This window comes from Gracilinanus agilis, chromosome 1 (genome assembly GCF_016433145.1).
Source record: "Gracilinanus agilis isolate LMUSP501 chromosome 1, AgileGrace, whole genome shotgun sequence".
Lineage (NCBI taxonomy): Eukaryota > Metazoa > Chordata > Mammalia > Didelphimorphia > Didelphidae > Gracilinanus > Gracilinanus agilis.
The window spans coordinates 292,767,031-292,785,780 of NC_058130.1; the positions used below are offsets into that span (position 1 = coordinate 292,767,031).

Genomic DNA, 18,750 nt, shown 5'->3' on the forward strand with positions numbered 1-18,750 from the left:
TCCTGATTTCCTCCAAGTCTGTTCAATAGCATGTGAATAATGAAGAAAAAAGGATAATTAGAGGAATTTAGCCTAGGGATCTAACAAGACATAATCAATGAAAAAACAAGAAGGTAATCGATTTCAGTGTAGAGTTGAATTGGTTCACCAAAGAGTTGAGGTAGGGAAAAAGTAGTGGGAGTCATGAAAAGTCATGGTGTCAATGAAGACTTTAGGGATCATAAGAAAGGGAAAGGTAGAATTATAGAAGATTATAGACATTACAAGGATTTAGATTAGCTGATAAATGTGAATGATTTAAAACCTCAAAAGACTTCCCCTTTGCTTAGTGAAGGTAGTTGAGTTTTAGAATAGAAACAAGGAGCTAGGAATATTCTGACCCCAACCCCAACACCACAACAAACTAGCAATTTGAGGGGTGTATGATAGAGTCAGAAGCATGAAATATATTTTTGTTGTTCAGTCATTTCAGTCATATCTTTTTGCCACCTGATTTTTTTTTTGCAAAAATACTAGTGGTTTGCTATTTTGTTCTCTAGTTCATTTGACAAAGGAGGAAACCGAGGCAAACAGGGTTAAGTGACTTGCCCAGGGTCACACAGCCAGATTCAACTATAAAATGGATCATGACAGTATATACCAGTAATATACAGTATGATAAAAGGTGGTAAGATAAATGGTGTCATCAGGAGCAAGCAAGGTCTTAGTGAAGGCCAGAGAAAGGAGTTTAAGAGGAAAAGAAGTTGCTCATTTTAGATCACACATTTCAGATGGCACAATGTAAGGGACAGGCAACATGGTCTCCTGACCATGGAGTGAAGGTCATGGTGAGGAATAAGGTTAGGGATCATAAGACATAGGGGAAAATAGAATTATATTATATTTTTATCAGATAAGGGAATTTCAGAGTTCATAAATATAGAAGCAAAATACTAATAGGTGATGGCAAGACCATGAGGAAGTAGGGTTGGAGAGTAGTGCTGAGGGATAAGAGTGATATTTTATATAGGCAACAGCAGATGCAGGATTACTGAGATAGGGATAAAAAGAGCATAGTAACCACTGAGGTCCAACTCTTCAGTGGAGAGAAATCCTTTGAGGGATATTAGACAATATTGGTCATCCCTTGAAGTACAATGTGGAGGTAGGTGGTATCTTATTTAGTGAAGTCCGAAGATCTTTTCTTTCTACGCAGCTTAAAGATTGAATATTTGGTATGAGTGCATCTATTAAAATGTTCTCAATTTTTTACAGCCCAAAGTTATGACAATGATAGTGATACTATGTTCAGTCTGTGATTATGCTATGATATCAATTTACTTTATTGAATCTGACAGGATATTTTGAAGTCTGTATTTGTAGTATGAGAATTTATCATTTGATGTAAGATAACATTCTTCTGATGTAGAATTCTTGTGATCAGGTCCTTTCTTTCTCAGTATTTAAAAGGTGCTAAATTTTATAGCCTGAAGCAATGTTTTGCAGTTTCTATCATTTCCTTATATAGATCACTATGTTCCAGCTGCTTAAGGGTTACCCTTTTGCAATTTTGTGGCAAAGACCTGGTCCAGAATTGCCATTATAGACTTTCTTCAGTTCACATCCCTTGATATAACTGTTTGTTGTTCGTTATGCTAACAATGCACAAATTTTCTATTTCTCATGATTCACTTGCCTGTTGAACTTCTTGTGATTCTACACACCAGAAATTTTCCTTATCCTTCTGGTATGCTCTCTTATTTCTCAAGTCTCTGTAGCAAAGTTCTTAATTTACATTAAATTGTTTATTTTTGTTCTCTGTGCTGCTGTACTGCCTGATATGATTTTAAATGTTAAGGTTTTTGTTTTCAATTGCTAAGGAATTTAGAATTTCTATTTTTTTTAATATTTTGGACATTTTGCCAAAGGCTTCTATTTTGTTGGCTTTAAATGGGTGATATGACTTTTAAGTTTTCTGTTGCATGTGCCAACTAGATATTGGTGTAGTCTTCCTTACTAGAATAGTTTGCCATTTCAGATTTCTACAGATATTCAATAGATCTGTCAATTGCTTCTATCATGACAATATCTGGTTTCTCTCTTTAAGAGTATTCTTTGTTAGATCCATCTTTTATCCTATCTCTCTTACCCTGACAAAGACTATAACATATACTGATGAAACATTTTTGTACTTTCTGTCAAATACTATTAGAAGATGTGTTTGTTTATGTAGGTATCAGATTTTTAAAATTACTCCATTATAAAAAAAATGATTTTGTTAGTTTGGATTCGTGCTTTCAAATTTAGAGATTTTTCAGAATTCTTGTCTAAGTATTCCTCCCTCCCCAAATCAACTGATATGTTGATGCTGTTTTTGTCATCTATTTTGTTATTAGGTAAAAATTCTGGAACCTGCATTTTTCAATGACTTCGGAGTCTTCGACTTTTCTCTCCTAATTTTTAAATCTTTTATCTTTTGCACCAATTTATCTAGGTTTAGATATGAAGTTTCTTTTTTTTATGAAGCTACTCTCTATGATTGACCTGCACTGGTCAGAATATATAGTTGTGAGAACAGGAGTGATAAAAGAAGCATGAAGTCTTTGTCTAAAATTGGTGAGATTTTTTTTTCTATTTTTGCTATGATACAGTAGTAGAGAATAATATAGGCATTTCATGCAAACCTGTGGTTTGTGTGCTGTTATAGCCAGTGTCATCTGTACTGAAGCATATCAGTCAGGTGTATTTTGTATTTCTTCCAATGTAGCTTGTCTTCTTGGGGTACCAGAATAGGAAGGTCCTTCACTGTCAAGTTGATCATCATGTCAGTTTCATGTAGGCCCTCCTTGTCCCATTTATTTCTTAAATTCACAGAAGCACTTTCATCACAGTGGTAGGGTGTTAATCCAATTAGTGGCATTGCCAGAGTCTAATCACCTAGCATTTCAGGATTTCTTCCAGGCTTTTGCATCTATTATAGTAATCTTAGGACACACAGAGTCCCTTTTGTACATCAACCTGGCTGATACTTTCTTACTCTGCCATTCTCCACACCCTCCCTTGCTCATAATACTTATAATGGGTTGCTTATCATCATTATTACTGAAATAAATTTTCACATAATAAGTAGTGTCTCTTTTTTAGCATCACATAGAAGGCAGAATACAAAAATCTTAATGTTGTTGATGGGATTATCTCACCCTTGTCCGACTCTGTAGTACCCAGGTGGACAGCCACAGAGATAACCACCTTCAGTGTTGGAACAACCAAAATTGCATGGGTTGTTTGTTGATGAACACTCATTCACATCATGGCATTCACTGGAAATTTGGTCAAAAGAGTATCCAGGTGGACAAGCACACTTGTAACTTCCAAGAGTATTGTAGCAGGAGGCAGAGTCACAAGTATTAGGATTGGTGCACTCATTCTCATCTATTTGAAAAACAGAGGATTGTTATTCAGGAACATAATATAGAACTAATAACTTTCCAAAGCCTTTAGATTTTTAAAAGAACAGGAGAATTATATTTCATATATTTCCAGGACCATGAGGATTTAAGAAGTTGAAAAACTCTAACAGTGAGATTTTGACATGAATATCCTTTATGTTTAATTATTTATTTGCAAGCTATATATGTACATATATGCATATCTATGTTACATCTCTCTAAAAGAATTAAAGATTTAATTATTGAATAATTACTCTTAAAATATTACTTCAATTATTCTTTTCTCTGTGAAAGAAATACTCTTAACTTTCACTCTATAGGGAGAAGTAATATAAAAGACTTAGAAACTGAATGAAGATAAATAATTTAAAACTATTTTCTTGGTATTGTTTTACTTTCTTAAAGATCAGTCTTATGGAAAGGGCATCTTTCTTAGCTGAGCTCATGAAAACATAGTAATGTGTAGCTTTTTAAAAGACTACTAACATCACAGTCATGTTAGCAGGAAAGGGAGTTATTTTATATTTTATTAACATGTCTATAATAGGCTCACAGTTTGACAACTTAATTGTACAAGTGATATAAAATATGCACTGTCACAAAGAAACCATGTATCTTGCCTGCTTCTGGTAATTATTATAATCACAGTTTCAACCTGAGGAAAACTCACTTTTAGCTTCATGGAATTCTTTGTAATTTCCAAGTATTTATGTTGAATGCTAAAATGCTTATTTAATAGTGTATTTGTACAAATTATTTTTCATATGTTGCAATTGGCCCATATGCAGCTATGTACTGAGAGCTTGTGATTTGTAGAAGTATAAACAGAAAATTTGGAATTTTTCCATTGGAATTGATTATCTAATTGTAAAGGTGTCTTAGAATATGGATAAAAACAGGCAATAAAGTTTCTATGAGTAAAGGATTTAGTTAATAAAAGAGTAAATATAATATCTAAAAAATTCTATTTTGAACAAAGATTCAAAGAAAAGAGAAGACATCTCTACAGAGTACAGAATATTTTCTGACTGAATTTAAGGTAGTTTTTTTTAATTTTAAGAAATTATACTGAACAGAAATACATTTACTATTATATTTAATGGAGTTAGCACTGGGCTCTCCCAAAGTACACTTTCTATTTGTGTAACTAGACTGTGCTATTACTAAATCTTATACCTGGAACCAGCATATATTTTCTAACCTGGAATATTCATCAGACACAATTCAATAAAAATGAACTGGGGTGATAATGCTAATTTTGCAACAATGCTAAAGAATATGTCAGAAATGTTGATATATGTGGTTAAATCATCATGTCAACAAACCAATTATGTTAATTAGCTTTAAATATACTACTTTAAGAAACTGCTTTACAAATTTTAAAAGAGAATATTTCAAGTATATTTATTAAAATAATGTTTTAAAATGCATTGCCATGAACTATTCAGTTGTATATTATTATTCATTATCATCATGGCATATTGTAAAACAGAAACAGAACTTTTCAAACATGTAAAAGGGGGTATAATCAAAATCTCCCACTATGTGGCATCTCAGGTATATTCTAATCTTTGAAAGTATTATTGATATATTAATATTGTAACCTATATGATCATGTATCAGACTATTATTTCTTAATCATTGTATCTAATTGGTACTATGTTAATTCTTGCCACTCTCCAAACCTACAGGAGAATTCCTGGGCAAGATGTTAGCTGCCACAGGGTCCTAGCTCCCACACTGTCAGACCAAATTCCTTACCAGGTCACATGTTTGATCTTGATCGTGTGGTTGTCAATTGAGCCAATGTTAAATAATATGCCATGTCACATGTTCATTAGCTACCTCCCACTCCCCATTCCTTGATTCTCCAATAAAAGGTTGGCGACACCTGTAGCTGTCTCTCTCTCTTCCACCACCAGAGGAGCACGCATGCTGGATCCCATGTGCTTAAAGCCTTGTCTCTGTGACTTTGTTCCTTTGTTATGTTCCCTCTCTTTCTTTGTCCTCCTCAACCATTTTCCTTTGGTTTCCAATTCTCTTTCTCAGGTGTCCACCCACGAATATATTAATTTGTTGCTGCAGGCAGCCCTAATACCCTAGCATGTGCTTTTGTCACTGCCAAGTCAAATCCATCAAAGCCCTACTGGGCATTTCACCTCAGAATCAGGTGAAAGTTGCTAAGAAAAAGGAGGAAAAATCTCACATAAAGTAAGGTTCTTCTTCCTTTTGTAATAATGTGAAAGTGACTGAGACTTATTAGTAGTACCTGTTTTTATGAGTAAAATATATACAAATATCTGAAATTATGACTATTACCCTGTTAATTAAGGGAAATCATAGGCTTTCTTTCATATGAAAATGTTTTTTGAATTCTTTTTTAAATCATAAGTTTTTCTTGACAACACCATCCAAAAAGATCATTCATTTGTTGTAATATTATTCCAGAACTGGAATTCAATTTTTATTATCTGATTAGTTTTCCCTAATACTTCTCACCATTTACTTGAAGAGCAGACACTGTGCCACCTTTTTCTTAATCTTCATCTTTTCTTTTTAACTTTCACATTTGATATGAGAATAGGCCGAGACTCAGGATTTTTTGGGGGGAGGGCTCCTATGTCTGACCACTATTTATTAATCTCTTGAGCATCCTAAGGTTCTGTAGTAGACCCTCTTTTTCTAAATTCTATTTTTTGGCGGCCTAGTTGGTTCATATATACATTTAATTATTACCTTTCTTTAGGTAACTAGAAATGCTATGAGCTCCAACTATGTATCTCCAAGTACTTACTGGATGTTTCAAATTGGATGTTCTATAACCATCTCAAATTTAACAGGTCCAAAACTAAATTCAGTATCTTTTTCTGAAAACCTATTCTCTCTTATGTGCTTTCCCATTTGTCAGGTTATTACCATTCCTCGAGTCTTCCAAGATTTACAAACTTGGCATTTTCCTAGAATCTTCACTTTCACTCCAAATATCCAACCAGTTGCCAAATCTTTCTACTTCCACATGTCTTTCACTTGTCCTCTTCATTTAAACCACATGAGCACCAAAAGCCTCTTAAATTGGGCTCCCTGTCTCAAGAATCTTTCTTCTCAAGTGTTCTAAATCTCTAATAATTAAAGAAATGCAAAACAAAACAACTCTGAGGTACCACATTAAATCTAGCAGATTGGCTAAAATGACAGCAGGGGAGAGTAATAAATGTTGGAGGGGATGTGGCAAAACTGGGACATTAATGCATTGCTGGTGGAGTTGTGAACTGATCCAACCATTCTGGATGGCAATTTGGAACTATGCCCAAAAAGCGATAAAAGAATGCCTGCCCTTTGATCCAGCCATACCACTGCTAAGTTTATACCCCAAAGAGATCATAGGGAAAAAGACATGTACAAAAATATTTATAGCCACGCTCTTTGTGGTGGCAAAAAACTGGAAAATGAAGGTATGCTCTTCAATTGGGGAATGGCTAAAGAAATTGTGGTATATGCTGGTGATGGAATACTATTGTGCTCAAAGTGATAATAAACTGGAGGAATTCCATGTGAACTGAAAAGACCTCCAGGAATTGATGCAGAGTGAGAGGAGTAGAGCCAGAAGAACATTGTACATAGAGATGGATACACCATGGTAAAATCAAGTGTAATGGACTTCTGTACTAGCAGGAATGCAATGACCCAGGACAATCTGGAGGGATTTATGAAAAAGAACACTACCTACATTCAGAGGAAGAACCACAGGAGTGGATACACAGAAGTAAAACAACTGCTGGAACACACGGGTTGATGCGGACGTGATTGGGGATGTAGACTTGAAACGACTACACCAATGCAACTATCAATAATATGGAAATAGGTCTTGATTGATGACACATGATAAAACCAGTGGAAATGCAGGTCAGCTATGGGGGGGGGTGTTAGAGAGGTGAAGGGGAAGGGGAAAGTAAGAACATGAACCATGTAACTATGGAAAATTTTTCTAAAAAGTAAAATTTAAAATACAAAAAAAAAAAAAGAATCTTTCTTCTCAAATCCATCATCTACACAATGGCTAAAGTGATTTCCCTAAAGCTCAGGTCCAACCATGTCATTGTCCATCCAATAAGCTCCTGTGGTTTCTCTATTGCATTGAGGATCAAATATTAATTTCCTCTACTTAGCTTTTAAATCCCATCCTCACCAGAACTCAATCTATCTTTCCCAACTCATATACATACTACACTTCCCACACTCTACGTATGGTCTTGCTCAACTGATCTGCCTATTTTTCCCAGAAGACATTCAATCTATCTCTCTGCCTTTGTACTGACTATCTGCCGTCTAAGTGATTTCAAATTCTACTTTTTGCACAAAACTTTTCCCATTCCCCTAGCTACCAGTACCATATTCTCTCAATTATTGTGTGCTTTATTTGTTTTGGATATTGAATAGTCTTGGCTAATAGAATATCACCACCTTTGTATCACCAGCACCCAGCATAATGTATGGCACATGCTAAGTATTTAATAAATAAATAATAATTCATTTAATCTGAAGATAATTGTGGATTTTTATGAAAAATTGACAGTTTTGGTCCAAGGTCACAAAATAAGCAAAAAAAAAAGATTTGAAATCTCCTTAAATTTCTTCTTTATATAATTTTTAATCTAATTACCAGTCTGATATTACTGTTACTTTATGCTTTTTCACCTGCTTGGAATTGAGATGAGATTCTCATAGTAATAAGTGCCCAATACTAAAGAACTCTAATTTTCATGATGGTTTTATAGCAAAAACACTGGTCTTATGAGTTAATGCTATTCATACTCCTATCTATCTTTGTGGCCTTATAAAAAACAAACAAACAAAAAAGAGCAATTATCTTCTTTCAATCTGAAAAAATTGTCTGGGATTAAATTTAAATTGTTCTGATTCATGAAGTAAAGGGCCTTAGTAGTTTATGAACATCATTTAACTGTTTAGTGACTATAAAACAATGTTGTCAAAACTGAGATTATGGTGTTTGAATTGTATACATAAGAATCTATACCTGAATATATATAAATTGCTATTCCTACTTAATTATTTCAAGAGGAGGAGCTGTTTCTCATTTTTGTTTTTTTCTAGCACCTAACATCATATCTTATACATATTAAGTGCTTAATAAACATTTGTTAAATTAATCCATAAATTAGCACCTAGAGTTGGAGTTCTTAACCTTGAAGCTATATCTCGCTTAAGTGTTCATTGATATATTTCAGCATGTCTATAGTTTGACCCTCAACTCTCCAAATGTTACTTCAATAATTCCTTAAAAACTATGTCTTTAAACTTTCATTTTAGTCAGATAATTCACATTTCTCTATTTATTCACAAATGAAATTAACTGACATTTCTCTAGTATTCTAAAGGGATTACAAAGCACTTTCCTCTCAAAAACCTTATGAAAAAGGTCTCACAAGTATTATTTTCTCCCATTTTAGAGGCAAGGCTATTGAAGATTAAACTTCCCAAAAGTAACAAACATCCTAGGTTTCCTGACACTTTGTTATATATTTTACAAAACCACATTGTGTCTTTATTTAGGGATTGAGTATGAGGACTTTCAAAGGACTTGGGTATTCAAATCTTTTATTCTTGGCATAGGGTTTATGTAGCACAAGTTCCTCCCAAATGACTAGCCATGAAATAAGAACATACATCATTCTGACTTTCATAGAGGGTAGAAGAGTGGTATTTGACACTGAAATGTCTTCTCAATCTATGAACTACTATTGGAACATAGATTATTCTATTCTGTTTCTGGTAACCCAAGAATCTAGCATAGTGTCTGTCACAAAGGAGATGCTTAATAAAATGCTGATTGATAGAATTTTCCACCAATAAATGAAATAAAATCCATTTATTTTGCATATTACTAAGTATTGGGGGCAGCTGGGTATCTCAGTGTATTGAGAGCCAGGCCTAGAAATGGGAGGTCTTATGTTCAAACCTGGCCTCAGACACTCACTAACTATATAACTCTGGGCAAGTCATTTCACTTCCATTGCTTAGCCCTTAGTGCTCTTCTGCCTTGGAACCAATATACAGTATTGATTCTAAGACGGAAGATAAGGTTTTGTTTTTTTAATACTAAATATTAACTAGAAATGTGGACTAAATTCAAGTTGGTTGCTCAAACATGGAAATTTTCCATTGTTTAATCACCACATTGCCATTCTGCTCTTTCTTTGTTTAAGTATGCCATTTTTTGATTTTCCAGGTTGCAAAATGTTTGGCTCTATAAATTGCCTTCTAGAAACCTCAAAATTATAAATACTTTAAATAAAAATGATGTTCCATGTCTTATTATATTCCTTAAAAGCAGCCTTTACATATACATCATCAATTTAGGAAACAAAGCTGAATAATTATCAATGTTAGAAAGATTTCCATTTTTTTGAAGTTGCCAACAGCATTTGTTGGAATTAAATACTAATTATACTTCTATATTAAATATTTAATATTCTATTACTTTAAAGGAAAGGTATAGGTGTTTGTGTTTGAAAGGAAGGGACTAGATAATTCTCAGTGTCAGTCTAAATTACCTTCAAAGTTTTAATGGAAGGAGGGAACCATTTACATCACAAATTCAATGATGACATAGTATTGCAATGGAAATTAAAATGGTCAATATACTTAACAAAGAATAAATACAATTCTATATTTTAAACTTTGACCTCCTATTAATTGTATCAAATGGTCAAGAACTATGTAGTATGAGGGTTCTTGATCTAGGTCTGTGAACATATTAAAATACTTTAATAAGTATATTTTAGTACAAATGTTATCCTTTGTAATCCTATTTACTTTATTTTGTGCATTTAAAATATTATTATGAGAAGGTTTTACTGGACTTCCAAAGGAGTCCATTACACAAAAAAATTAAGAACCTTTAGAAAAGATTCTTATTTGAAGCAGCAATATTCAATATCTCTAAAGGAATTATACTCTTACCAACACACTGATTCCACTGATAATACTGAATATACCCTTGTGGACAACCACACTTGTAACCTCGGAGGATGTTTTGGCAGCTATGCTGGCACCTATGGCTTCCATCACATTCATCCACATCTGCAAAAACAATCCTAGTAATATTAGTATCTCTTCTTTCACCTAATGTTCTCACACTAAATTGCAAACAATATCTGACAGAAATGGATTTGTCATTATTTTTTGGCGAAACTAAGGCACTCTGATATTTTTTTAAAATCTACATTGTGGTAACATTAAGAATGATACCCATATATACTAAATGTTCCATTCTTGTCTAGTCTATAAACTTATAAAGTATGATTTTTAGTAAGTCATTTGTAGCACCAAAATTTTGTTAATTATTGTATATAACATTTTGTTATTTAGTCGAGTATATCTTTATTACATATTTTATCACTTTTGAAAATAATTACCATGTGAATTTTAATTTAAGAAGACGCAAATTCCAAAGGTGCATAAACTTACAGAACAAAATTCTATCAACTATTAAATGTCAGTTTCATTAGTATATTTAAACATTTTATTTAGAAATAATATGAAGTGGAATTAATCCTGGGCATATTGATATATGTATATTTATATAGTTACCTATATATTTCATGTGACCTATGTTAAATATATATGAATATCTATAAAGAGCTAATTTTTTTAAATGATTTTATAATGTGGTATTTGTCTCTATTTTTATTTTTATTTTTTTAAACCCTTACCTTCTGTCTTGGAGCCAATACTGTGTATTGGCTCCAAGGCAGAAGAGTGGCAAGGGTAGGCAATGGGGGTCAAGTGACTTGTCCAGGGTCACACAGCTGGGAAGTGTCTGAGGCCAGATTTGAACCTAGGACCTCCTGTCTCTAGGCTTGGCTCTCAATCCACTGAGCCACCCAGCTGCCCCAAAGAGCTAATTTTTTATCTCACATTAACACATTATTTGGAATAAAAATTAAAATTCTGCAGATTATTAGGAATGAAATAAATCTATTCTATAACAAAAAGGATAATTAATAAATAGTATCAGATAGTGATGGTTATAGGTAAGGGCCCCATGCAGTAAGTAGTTGTAAATTCAGAATACTTTTAAAGTTAGAGCAATCTAAAAAACCTGGAATAAAATTTAAAATTATAATCAATTTTTTCTTGAGTAGAACACTTAGAATACGAATACTTGATCTAACAAGGACATTACAGCAATATGTCACAAGGATCATTCACTATTATCAGATGGGATTTATACCAGGAGTCCAGGGTTGATTCATTATTAGGAAAACTATCAGCATATTGATCATATTGATAACAAAATCAACAAAAATCACATAATCATAACAACTGATGGAAAAAAGATTCTAAGAAAATACAATACTCATTTATTTTAAAAACACTTGAGACCACAGGAAAAAAATGAAGCTTTCTTTAAAATGATAAATAGTATCTATATAAATCCTTAGCAAGTATTATTCGTAATGTAGATTAGCTAGGCCTTCCAGATAAGATTGAGGTGAATCAAGGATTTCCATTATCATTTCTATTACTAAATATTATAGAAATACTAGCTATAGCAATAAAAAAAATTTGAAGGAATTAAAATAAGCAACGAGAAAGGTAAACTATCACTCTTTGAAAATGACATGATGGTATACTGACAGAATCCTAAAGAATCAACTGAAAAACTAATTGAAATAATTAACAAATTTTGGCAAAGTTGTAGGATACAAAATAAACCTGCATCAGCAGCATCTATATATTATCAACAAACTCCAGCAACAAGAAATAGAAAGAGAAATTGCATTTAAAATAATTCTTAGACAATATAAAATATTTAGGAATCTATTTGCCAAGACAAACACAGGAACTATATGTAATTACAAAAGACTTCACACAAATAAAGTCACATCTAAATAATTGGGAAAATGTTCATTCCTCATGGGTAGACCAAGCTAATATAATAAAAACAACAATTCTACCTAACCTAAATTAATTCATATTTATTCAAAGTCATATCAAACTACCAAAAATTATTTTTAGAGCTAGAAAAAAATATTAACACAATTCAACTGGAAGAGCAAAAAGGCAAGAATATCAAAGGAATTAGTTTTTTAAAATATGAAGGAAGGTGACCTAGCCATACTAGATTTCAAGCTGTGCTGTAATCATCAAAATAATCTGGCCCAGAGAAATAGAATGGTGAGTCAATGGCTTAGGTTAGATATATAATATTTATAATATATAATATATAATTAGTTGTAAATGGCCATAGCAAACTAGTATTTGATAGATTCAAAGATCTCAGCTTTTAGGACAACAACTCACTACTTGACAAAAACTGCTTGGAAAACTAGAAAATAGTAGCAGAGAAACTAGTCCAGACCAATATCTCATAACCTATACTAAGGTAAGGTCAAAAAGGGTATATGATTCAGATATAAAGGGTGATACCATAAGTAAATTAAGGAAGTTTGGATAAGTGAAGATTTTATGACCCAAATAAAGATATTATAAGATGTAAAATGAATAATTCTGATTAATTTAAAAAGATTTTGTCCAAACAAAACCAATGCAAACAAGATTAAATGAGAAATAACAAACTAGGAAAACATTTAAGAGTAAGTTTCTCTGATAAAGGTCTCATTTCTTAAATAAACTGACAACTGAATCAAATTGATAAGATGACAAGCCATTTCTCAATAGACAAATGGTCAAAGGATATGAACCAGTAGTTTTCAGATGAGGAAATCAAATCGATAGTCACTTGAAAAAAATGTTCTAAATCACTATTAGAAAGATGCAATTTAAAATAATTCTGAGGTACTACCTCACACCTATCAGGTTGGCTAATATGACAATAAAGGAAATGACATATTAAAGGAGATGTTGCTGAAATTGTGAACTGATCTAATAATTCTGAGGGGAATTTGGAATTGTGCCCAAAGGGCTATACCTTTGTTCCAGCTATTTGGATCTGTATCCCAAAGAAATTTAAAAAAAACAACGAAAAAGGAGTTATCAGCATAAAATATTTATAATAACTATCTTTGAGGCTGAACAAGTTGTGATATATGATTGTAATAAAATACTATTGTGCTATATAATACAATGAGGAGCAGGATGACTTTAGAAAAACCTGGAAAGACCTACATGAAAATGTGAAGTGAGCAAGAACAAGGAGAACATTGTTCACAGAAACAGCAATACTTAGGATGATCAGTTGAGAAAGACTTATTCTCAACAATAAAATGATCCAACACAATTCTGACAGATTTATGATGAAAAATACCATCAACAACCAGAGAAATAACTATTGGAATCTGAATTCAGATTTAAGTGTACTATTTTTCAATTTATTTGTGTGCTTTTATTTTTGAGTTTGGGTTTTATATGAGGATTGTTTCATAACATGACCAATATGAAAATGTTTTGCATGATCATATATATATATATATATATATGTAACCAAAATCAAATTGTTTATCATCTCAGGAAGGAGGGAAGAGAAAGACAAAGACCATTTTTATCTCAAAATTTTGAGAAATGTATGTCAAAAATTGTTATTATATGTTGTTTGGAAAAATAATGCATTAAATTTTTATAAAAGAACTAGGGAAAACAACAACAAAAAAAGAGAAACATTTAATACTTATCCAAAGGGTATGTCATACATTTTTATGTTATTAGCAACCACTGTTTTTCTCAAAGGGCACTAGACCAATATAATTATTTAAAATGTTTTACTATTCATTTCTAGTAGTTGAATTTTCCAGTGTCTCAACTTTTAATTCTTTTGCTTCCTCACTGATTGTGCCCTATCAAGTTTCAAAGCCTTAGATCACTCTATCTCTACCATACTTGTTGCTAAATGAAGATGGCGAAATCACACAACCATTCTGACTGAGTTCATGAGAAATTCATGTTAACATAATCTCAACTGGGCCCTCACTGGTGTTAGGCAATCCTTCACTTTATTATTTCACTGTCCATAAAAATTCTAAAACTTTTTCATCTCTCCCCTCACTCACAGCTTTCATGTCTTCCACTTCCCCAACCTTCTCAGATAAGAACCTTGCTCATATTTTACTGAAAAACATGGAGCCATTTACCTCTTTTTTCTTCCTCATCTCATAGCTCTCCTGCCTTTAGCCTTCTGCCACTATCTCCTCTTTTGCCTCTGTTTCATGTGATTGAGTTGGACATTTTTCTTGCTAAGGCTACCTGCACAAGTAATCCCATTCATACATCTCTTCCAGAAGATTGCCCCCTCTTATCATCCTTTCTTATCTTCCATTTCTCATTGTCTACTGGTTTCTTTCTTACTACCTATAAGCATACCCATATCTTCTCTATCCTAGGAAAACTCTCACTTTATACTTCCATCTCTGCTAATTATCATCTCATATATCTACTGTGTTTTGTGATTAAACTCCATTTCCAAAAGGTCCTCCACTTCCTCTCCTCTTAACCCTACAATCAGGCTTCTGGTCTCATCATTCCACCAAAACTACTTTCTCCAAAGTTACTATTGGCAAAATCTTTTCTTAATCCTCATTCTTCTCTACCTCACAGTAGCCTTTAACTCTTTTCACCATTCTGTTCTTAATATGCTCTTCTCTTTAGGTTTTCAAAAGTTTCCTCTGTCTTCTGGTTCTTCTATTTATCTAAGCATTCCTTCTTGGTTTCGTGTGTGTGTGTGTGTGTGTGTGTGTATGGCTCTGTGTGTGTGTGTGTGTGTGTGTGTGTGTGTGTCTCTGTCTCTCTGTGTCTTAGTCCAGACCATAGCCAATAAAGTTGGGTATCTCTCAGGGAAATTTTCACATATGGAAGGTCTGCCTGGCATGAGACTTTTCACACTCCAATGCATTCTCCATTCAGCTGTCAAACTGAATTTCCTGATCGTGTCATGCCCTCTCCCCAACTTAATAAACTCCAGTGGCCCCCAATCATCTCCAATATAAGATAAGAAATTCTCTGTTTGGCACTCAAAATTTTCCATAGCTAGTCTCCTTTTTACCTTGTACCTTATTCAACTTCCCCCCTCACTCTGCCACCTACAACCATACTCTGATCCAATGACACCAATCTCCTTTTGGTTCCTTAAGCAAGACACTTCATCTCTTGGCTGTGGGATTTTTCAGCAGCTGTCCCCTCTTCTACTTTTTTCATTCTTGGATTCCCTGACTTCCAAAATGTTTTAACTAAAATCTCACTTTCTATAGAAAGCCTTTCCTAGTCTCTTTATTTTAGTGCCTTCTTTCTAATGATTATTTGCTATCTGTCTGGAAGAAAACTTTTTCTTTCCCATGTAGTTGTTTGCATATTGCTTCCTCCATTAGATTCTGAGCTCATTGGTGACAGTTTTGCCTTTCTTCATTTTCTCAGAATTTAGCATAGTTCTTAACATATAGTAGACATTTAATAAATGCTTATTACCTGACTGATACAACTAAAATAATAATCATGTATGTTTGGCTAAAATTAATTAGTATATGATTATGAAAGTATATACCTCATATCCTGATGTATTTGTTTTGTAATAGATACCATTCTCAATATAAATTGAACTACCTTATACTATTATATTGAGTCACAAATAGACATTTTTAAAAAATCACTAGTATTCCTTTGTGGAATTAAAGGAAGTTTACTTGGTAGGGAAGTGGAGTAGGGTTCTAAAGATCTAATATAAGTAAAGGGACTGAATAGTCTCTTATTTTATAAAAGTAAAATTCTCATTTAGATACTTTATTACTGGCTATATGATAAAGTATCTTCTTTATTCCCCTTGTTAAAGCTTTATGGAATCAATTTGAAAATATAGTTTGAGGGGGTGGAGACAAAATGGCAGAAGAGACGCTGCAAGTCAGCTGAACTCTCCCAATGTATCCCTCCAATCAACTTAAAAGTAATGCTTCAAATAGAACCCTTGAGTGGCAGAGTCAACAAAAGTTGAATGAGACAATTTAGCAGCATGAAATAATTTAGGAGATTAGCAGGAGGGGTTCTGTGATATGAGTCATGCTTTGGCTACACAAGCAACAGGCCTTGGAGGCAGCTGCAACAGCAGCAGTAGCAGCAGCTTCAAGAGCTCTCAGCCCAGTGATATTAAAGAGGCTGAAAAATTTGTCACAAAGAGATTACAATGGACGGTTTCATAGAGCAATGGGTGAGGCTAGTACTGATTGGCAACTCACAATTCCAGGATGGAAAGGAGAGATTGTGGTTGGTCACAAGAATGCAGGGACCCTGATTACAGTTCCAAAGCACAGAATAATATTGGTGCTTGCAACCTCTGGAAAGCAGAGATCTAGTTATAACCCCAGGGCTGAAAGGAGCACCAGCTGCAACCCTTCCTGGGTAAAGGGTAGAATTACCCTAGAATTAGCTCCAAAATTGCAGCATGAAAAAACAAAACAAAACAAAACTGAAGCTTGGGACTGTGCCTCTTCACCCCCAGGTAAGCAAAGCCCAATTTTAACACAAAATTCAAAATCAAGAAATAGTATAGAAAATGAGCAAACAATGAAAAAGAACTTGACCATTAAAAGCTGCTATAGTGGTAGAGAAGAAGACTAAGGCACAAATTCAGAAGACAAAGACATGAAAATAGCTACAGGCTAAGTTTCAAAGAAAAAATACTAATTGGACATAAATTCAACAAGAATTCTTGGAAGAATTAAAGAAAGAGATACAAGTGGTACAGGAAAAATTGTGAAAAGAAATGAAAGTGAAGCAAAAAAAATTATGAAAAAAAGCATTAACAGCCTGGCAAAAGAGTTACAAAAAATACTGAAGAAAACAATACCTAAAAAAATAGAACTGGCCTAATGGTAAAAGAGTTGCAAAAATTACTCATCAAAGAAAAGAACTTTCTAAACAGCAGACTTTGACAAATGGAAACTTAGATATAAAAGCTCATTGAAGAAAATAATTTCTTAAAAATTTAGAATTGGGTATGGAAACTAATGACTTCATGATATATCAAGAAACGGTAAACTAAATTCAAATAGTATTTTAAAATTCATCCCATAAAGCTTTAACAAGGGGAATAAGAAGTGAGAGTGAAGTTCAAGCATGGCCCACCACCATACCCCATTTTCTCCTCCACTGTAAAAATTCTTTCTTACACTTCTCTTTTATGTGAAATAAGTCTCCATTCATCTCCTCCATCCCCTTTATCCTCTTTCTTACTTCAATTTTTTAGATCACCTCAATGTAATTGATTCATGTGCATACCCTCTGTCTATGTATACCACTCCTAGCTGCTCTAATAATGTTAAAGTTTTTAGAAGTTACACATATCTTCCAATAGAGGAATATAAACATTTTAAACATATTGAATCCCTTATAATTTCTCTTACATGTTTACTTCTTTATTTTTTTTTTGAGTCTTGCGTTTGAAAGTCAAATTTTCTATTCAGCTCTAATCATTTCATCAGGAATAGTTGAAAGTCCTCTATTTCATTAAATACACACACATACAAACTCAGTTGGATATAAAAATTTATCTTACCCAACAGAAAAATAAGAGAGTAGGGAACAATAGAAAGGGAGTTTGATAAAAGGGAAGGTGGATTATGAGAGACAGTGGACAGAAATAAAACTAACTTAGGAGGAGGAACAGGATAAAAAGTTAAAGAGGATAAGTTAAAAGGATAAACTGAAGAAAATAGGAAGGTTGGAAATAAATAAATCACAATTATGAACGGAATGAATTTATTTGTAAAATGGAAGCAGAGAGCAGATGTTATTAGAAACCAGAATCCAAGAACACATTGTCTATGAGAATCACACTTGAAATAGAATTACACATACAGGAGCTAAAATGAGAGGCCAGAGCAAAATCTTAAATTGAAGTAACAAAGCAATCATGATCTCAGACAAAGTAAAAGCAAAAAATAGACAAAATTAAAAGAGATAATTAAGGAAAATATTCTTTGATAAAAGATACCATAGATAATGAAGTAATATAAAAATTTTATGGCAAGTTTCTCTGATAAAGGCTGTATAGTCCTCAAATTCTCAAATACATAGGGAACGAATTACATTTGTATATTAAAAAAAGAGCCAATATAAAGAGGGAAACTATAAACATGTTAAGTGAACACAGAATAGTATACTTGTCAGATCTCTGGGAAAGGAAAGACTTTAAAACCAAGCAAGAGTTAGAGAAAATTACAAAATGTAAATTAAATGGTTTTGATTATATTAAACTAAAAAGTTTCTGTACAAACAAAAACAATGTAGTCAAAATCAGAAGGGAAACAACAAATTGGGAAAAAATCTTTATAACGAAAAACTCTGACAGGGGTCTAAT

General features: G+C 33.1%; 1 protein-coding gene across 1 annotated transcript in view; it reads right to left on the reverse strand.

Moving 5' to 3' along the window:
* The window catches only part of LOC123251074 (fibrillin-2-like), a 185,750-nt gene that overhangs the window by 17,382 nt on the left and 149,618 nt on the right, over positions 1-18,750 (reverse strand). The window contains 2 exon segments of the mRNA XM_044680250.1: positions 3,180-3,411; positions 10,410-10,529. Coding sequence (XP_044536185.1) covers positions 3,180-3,411; positions 10,410-10,529 — 352 coding nt within the window.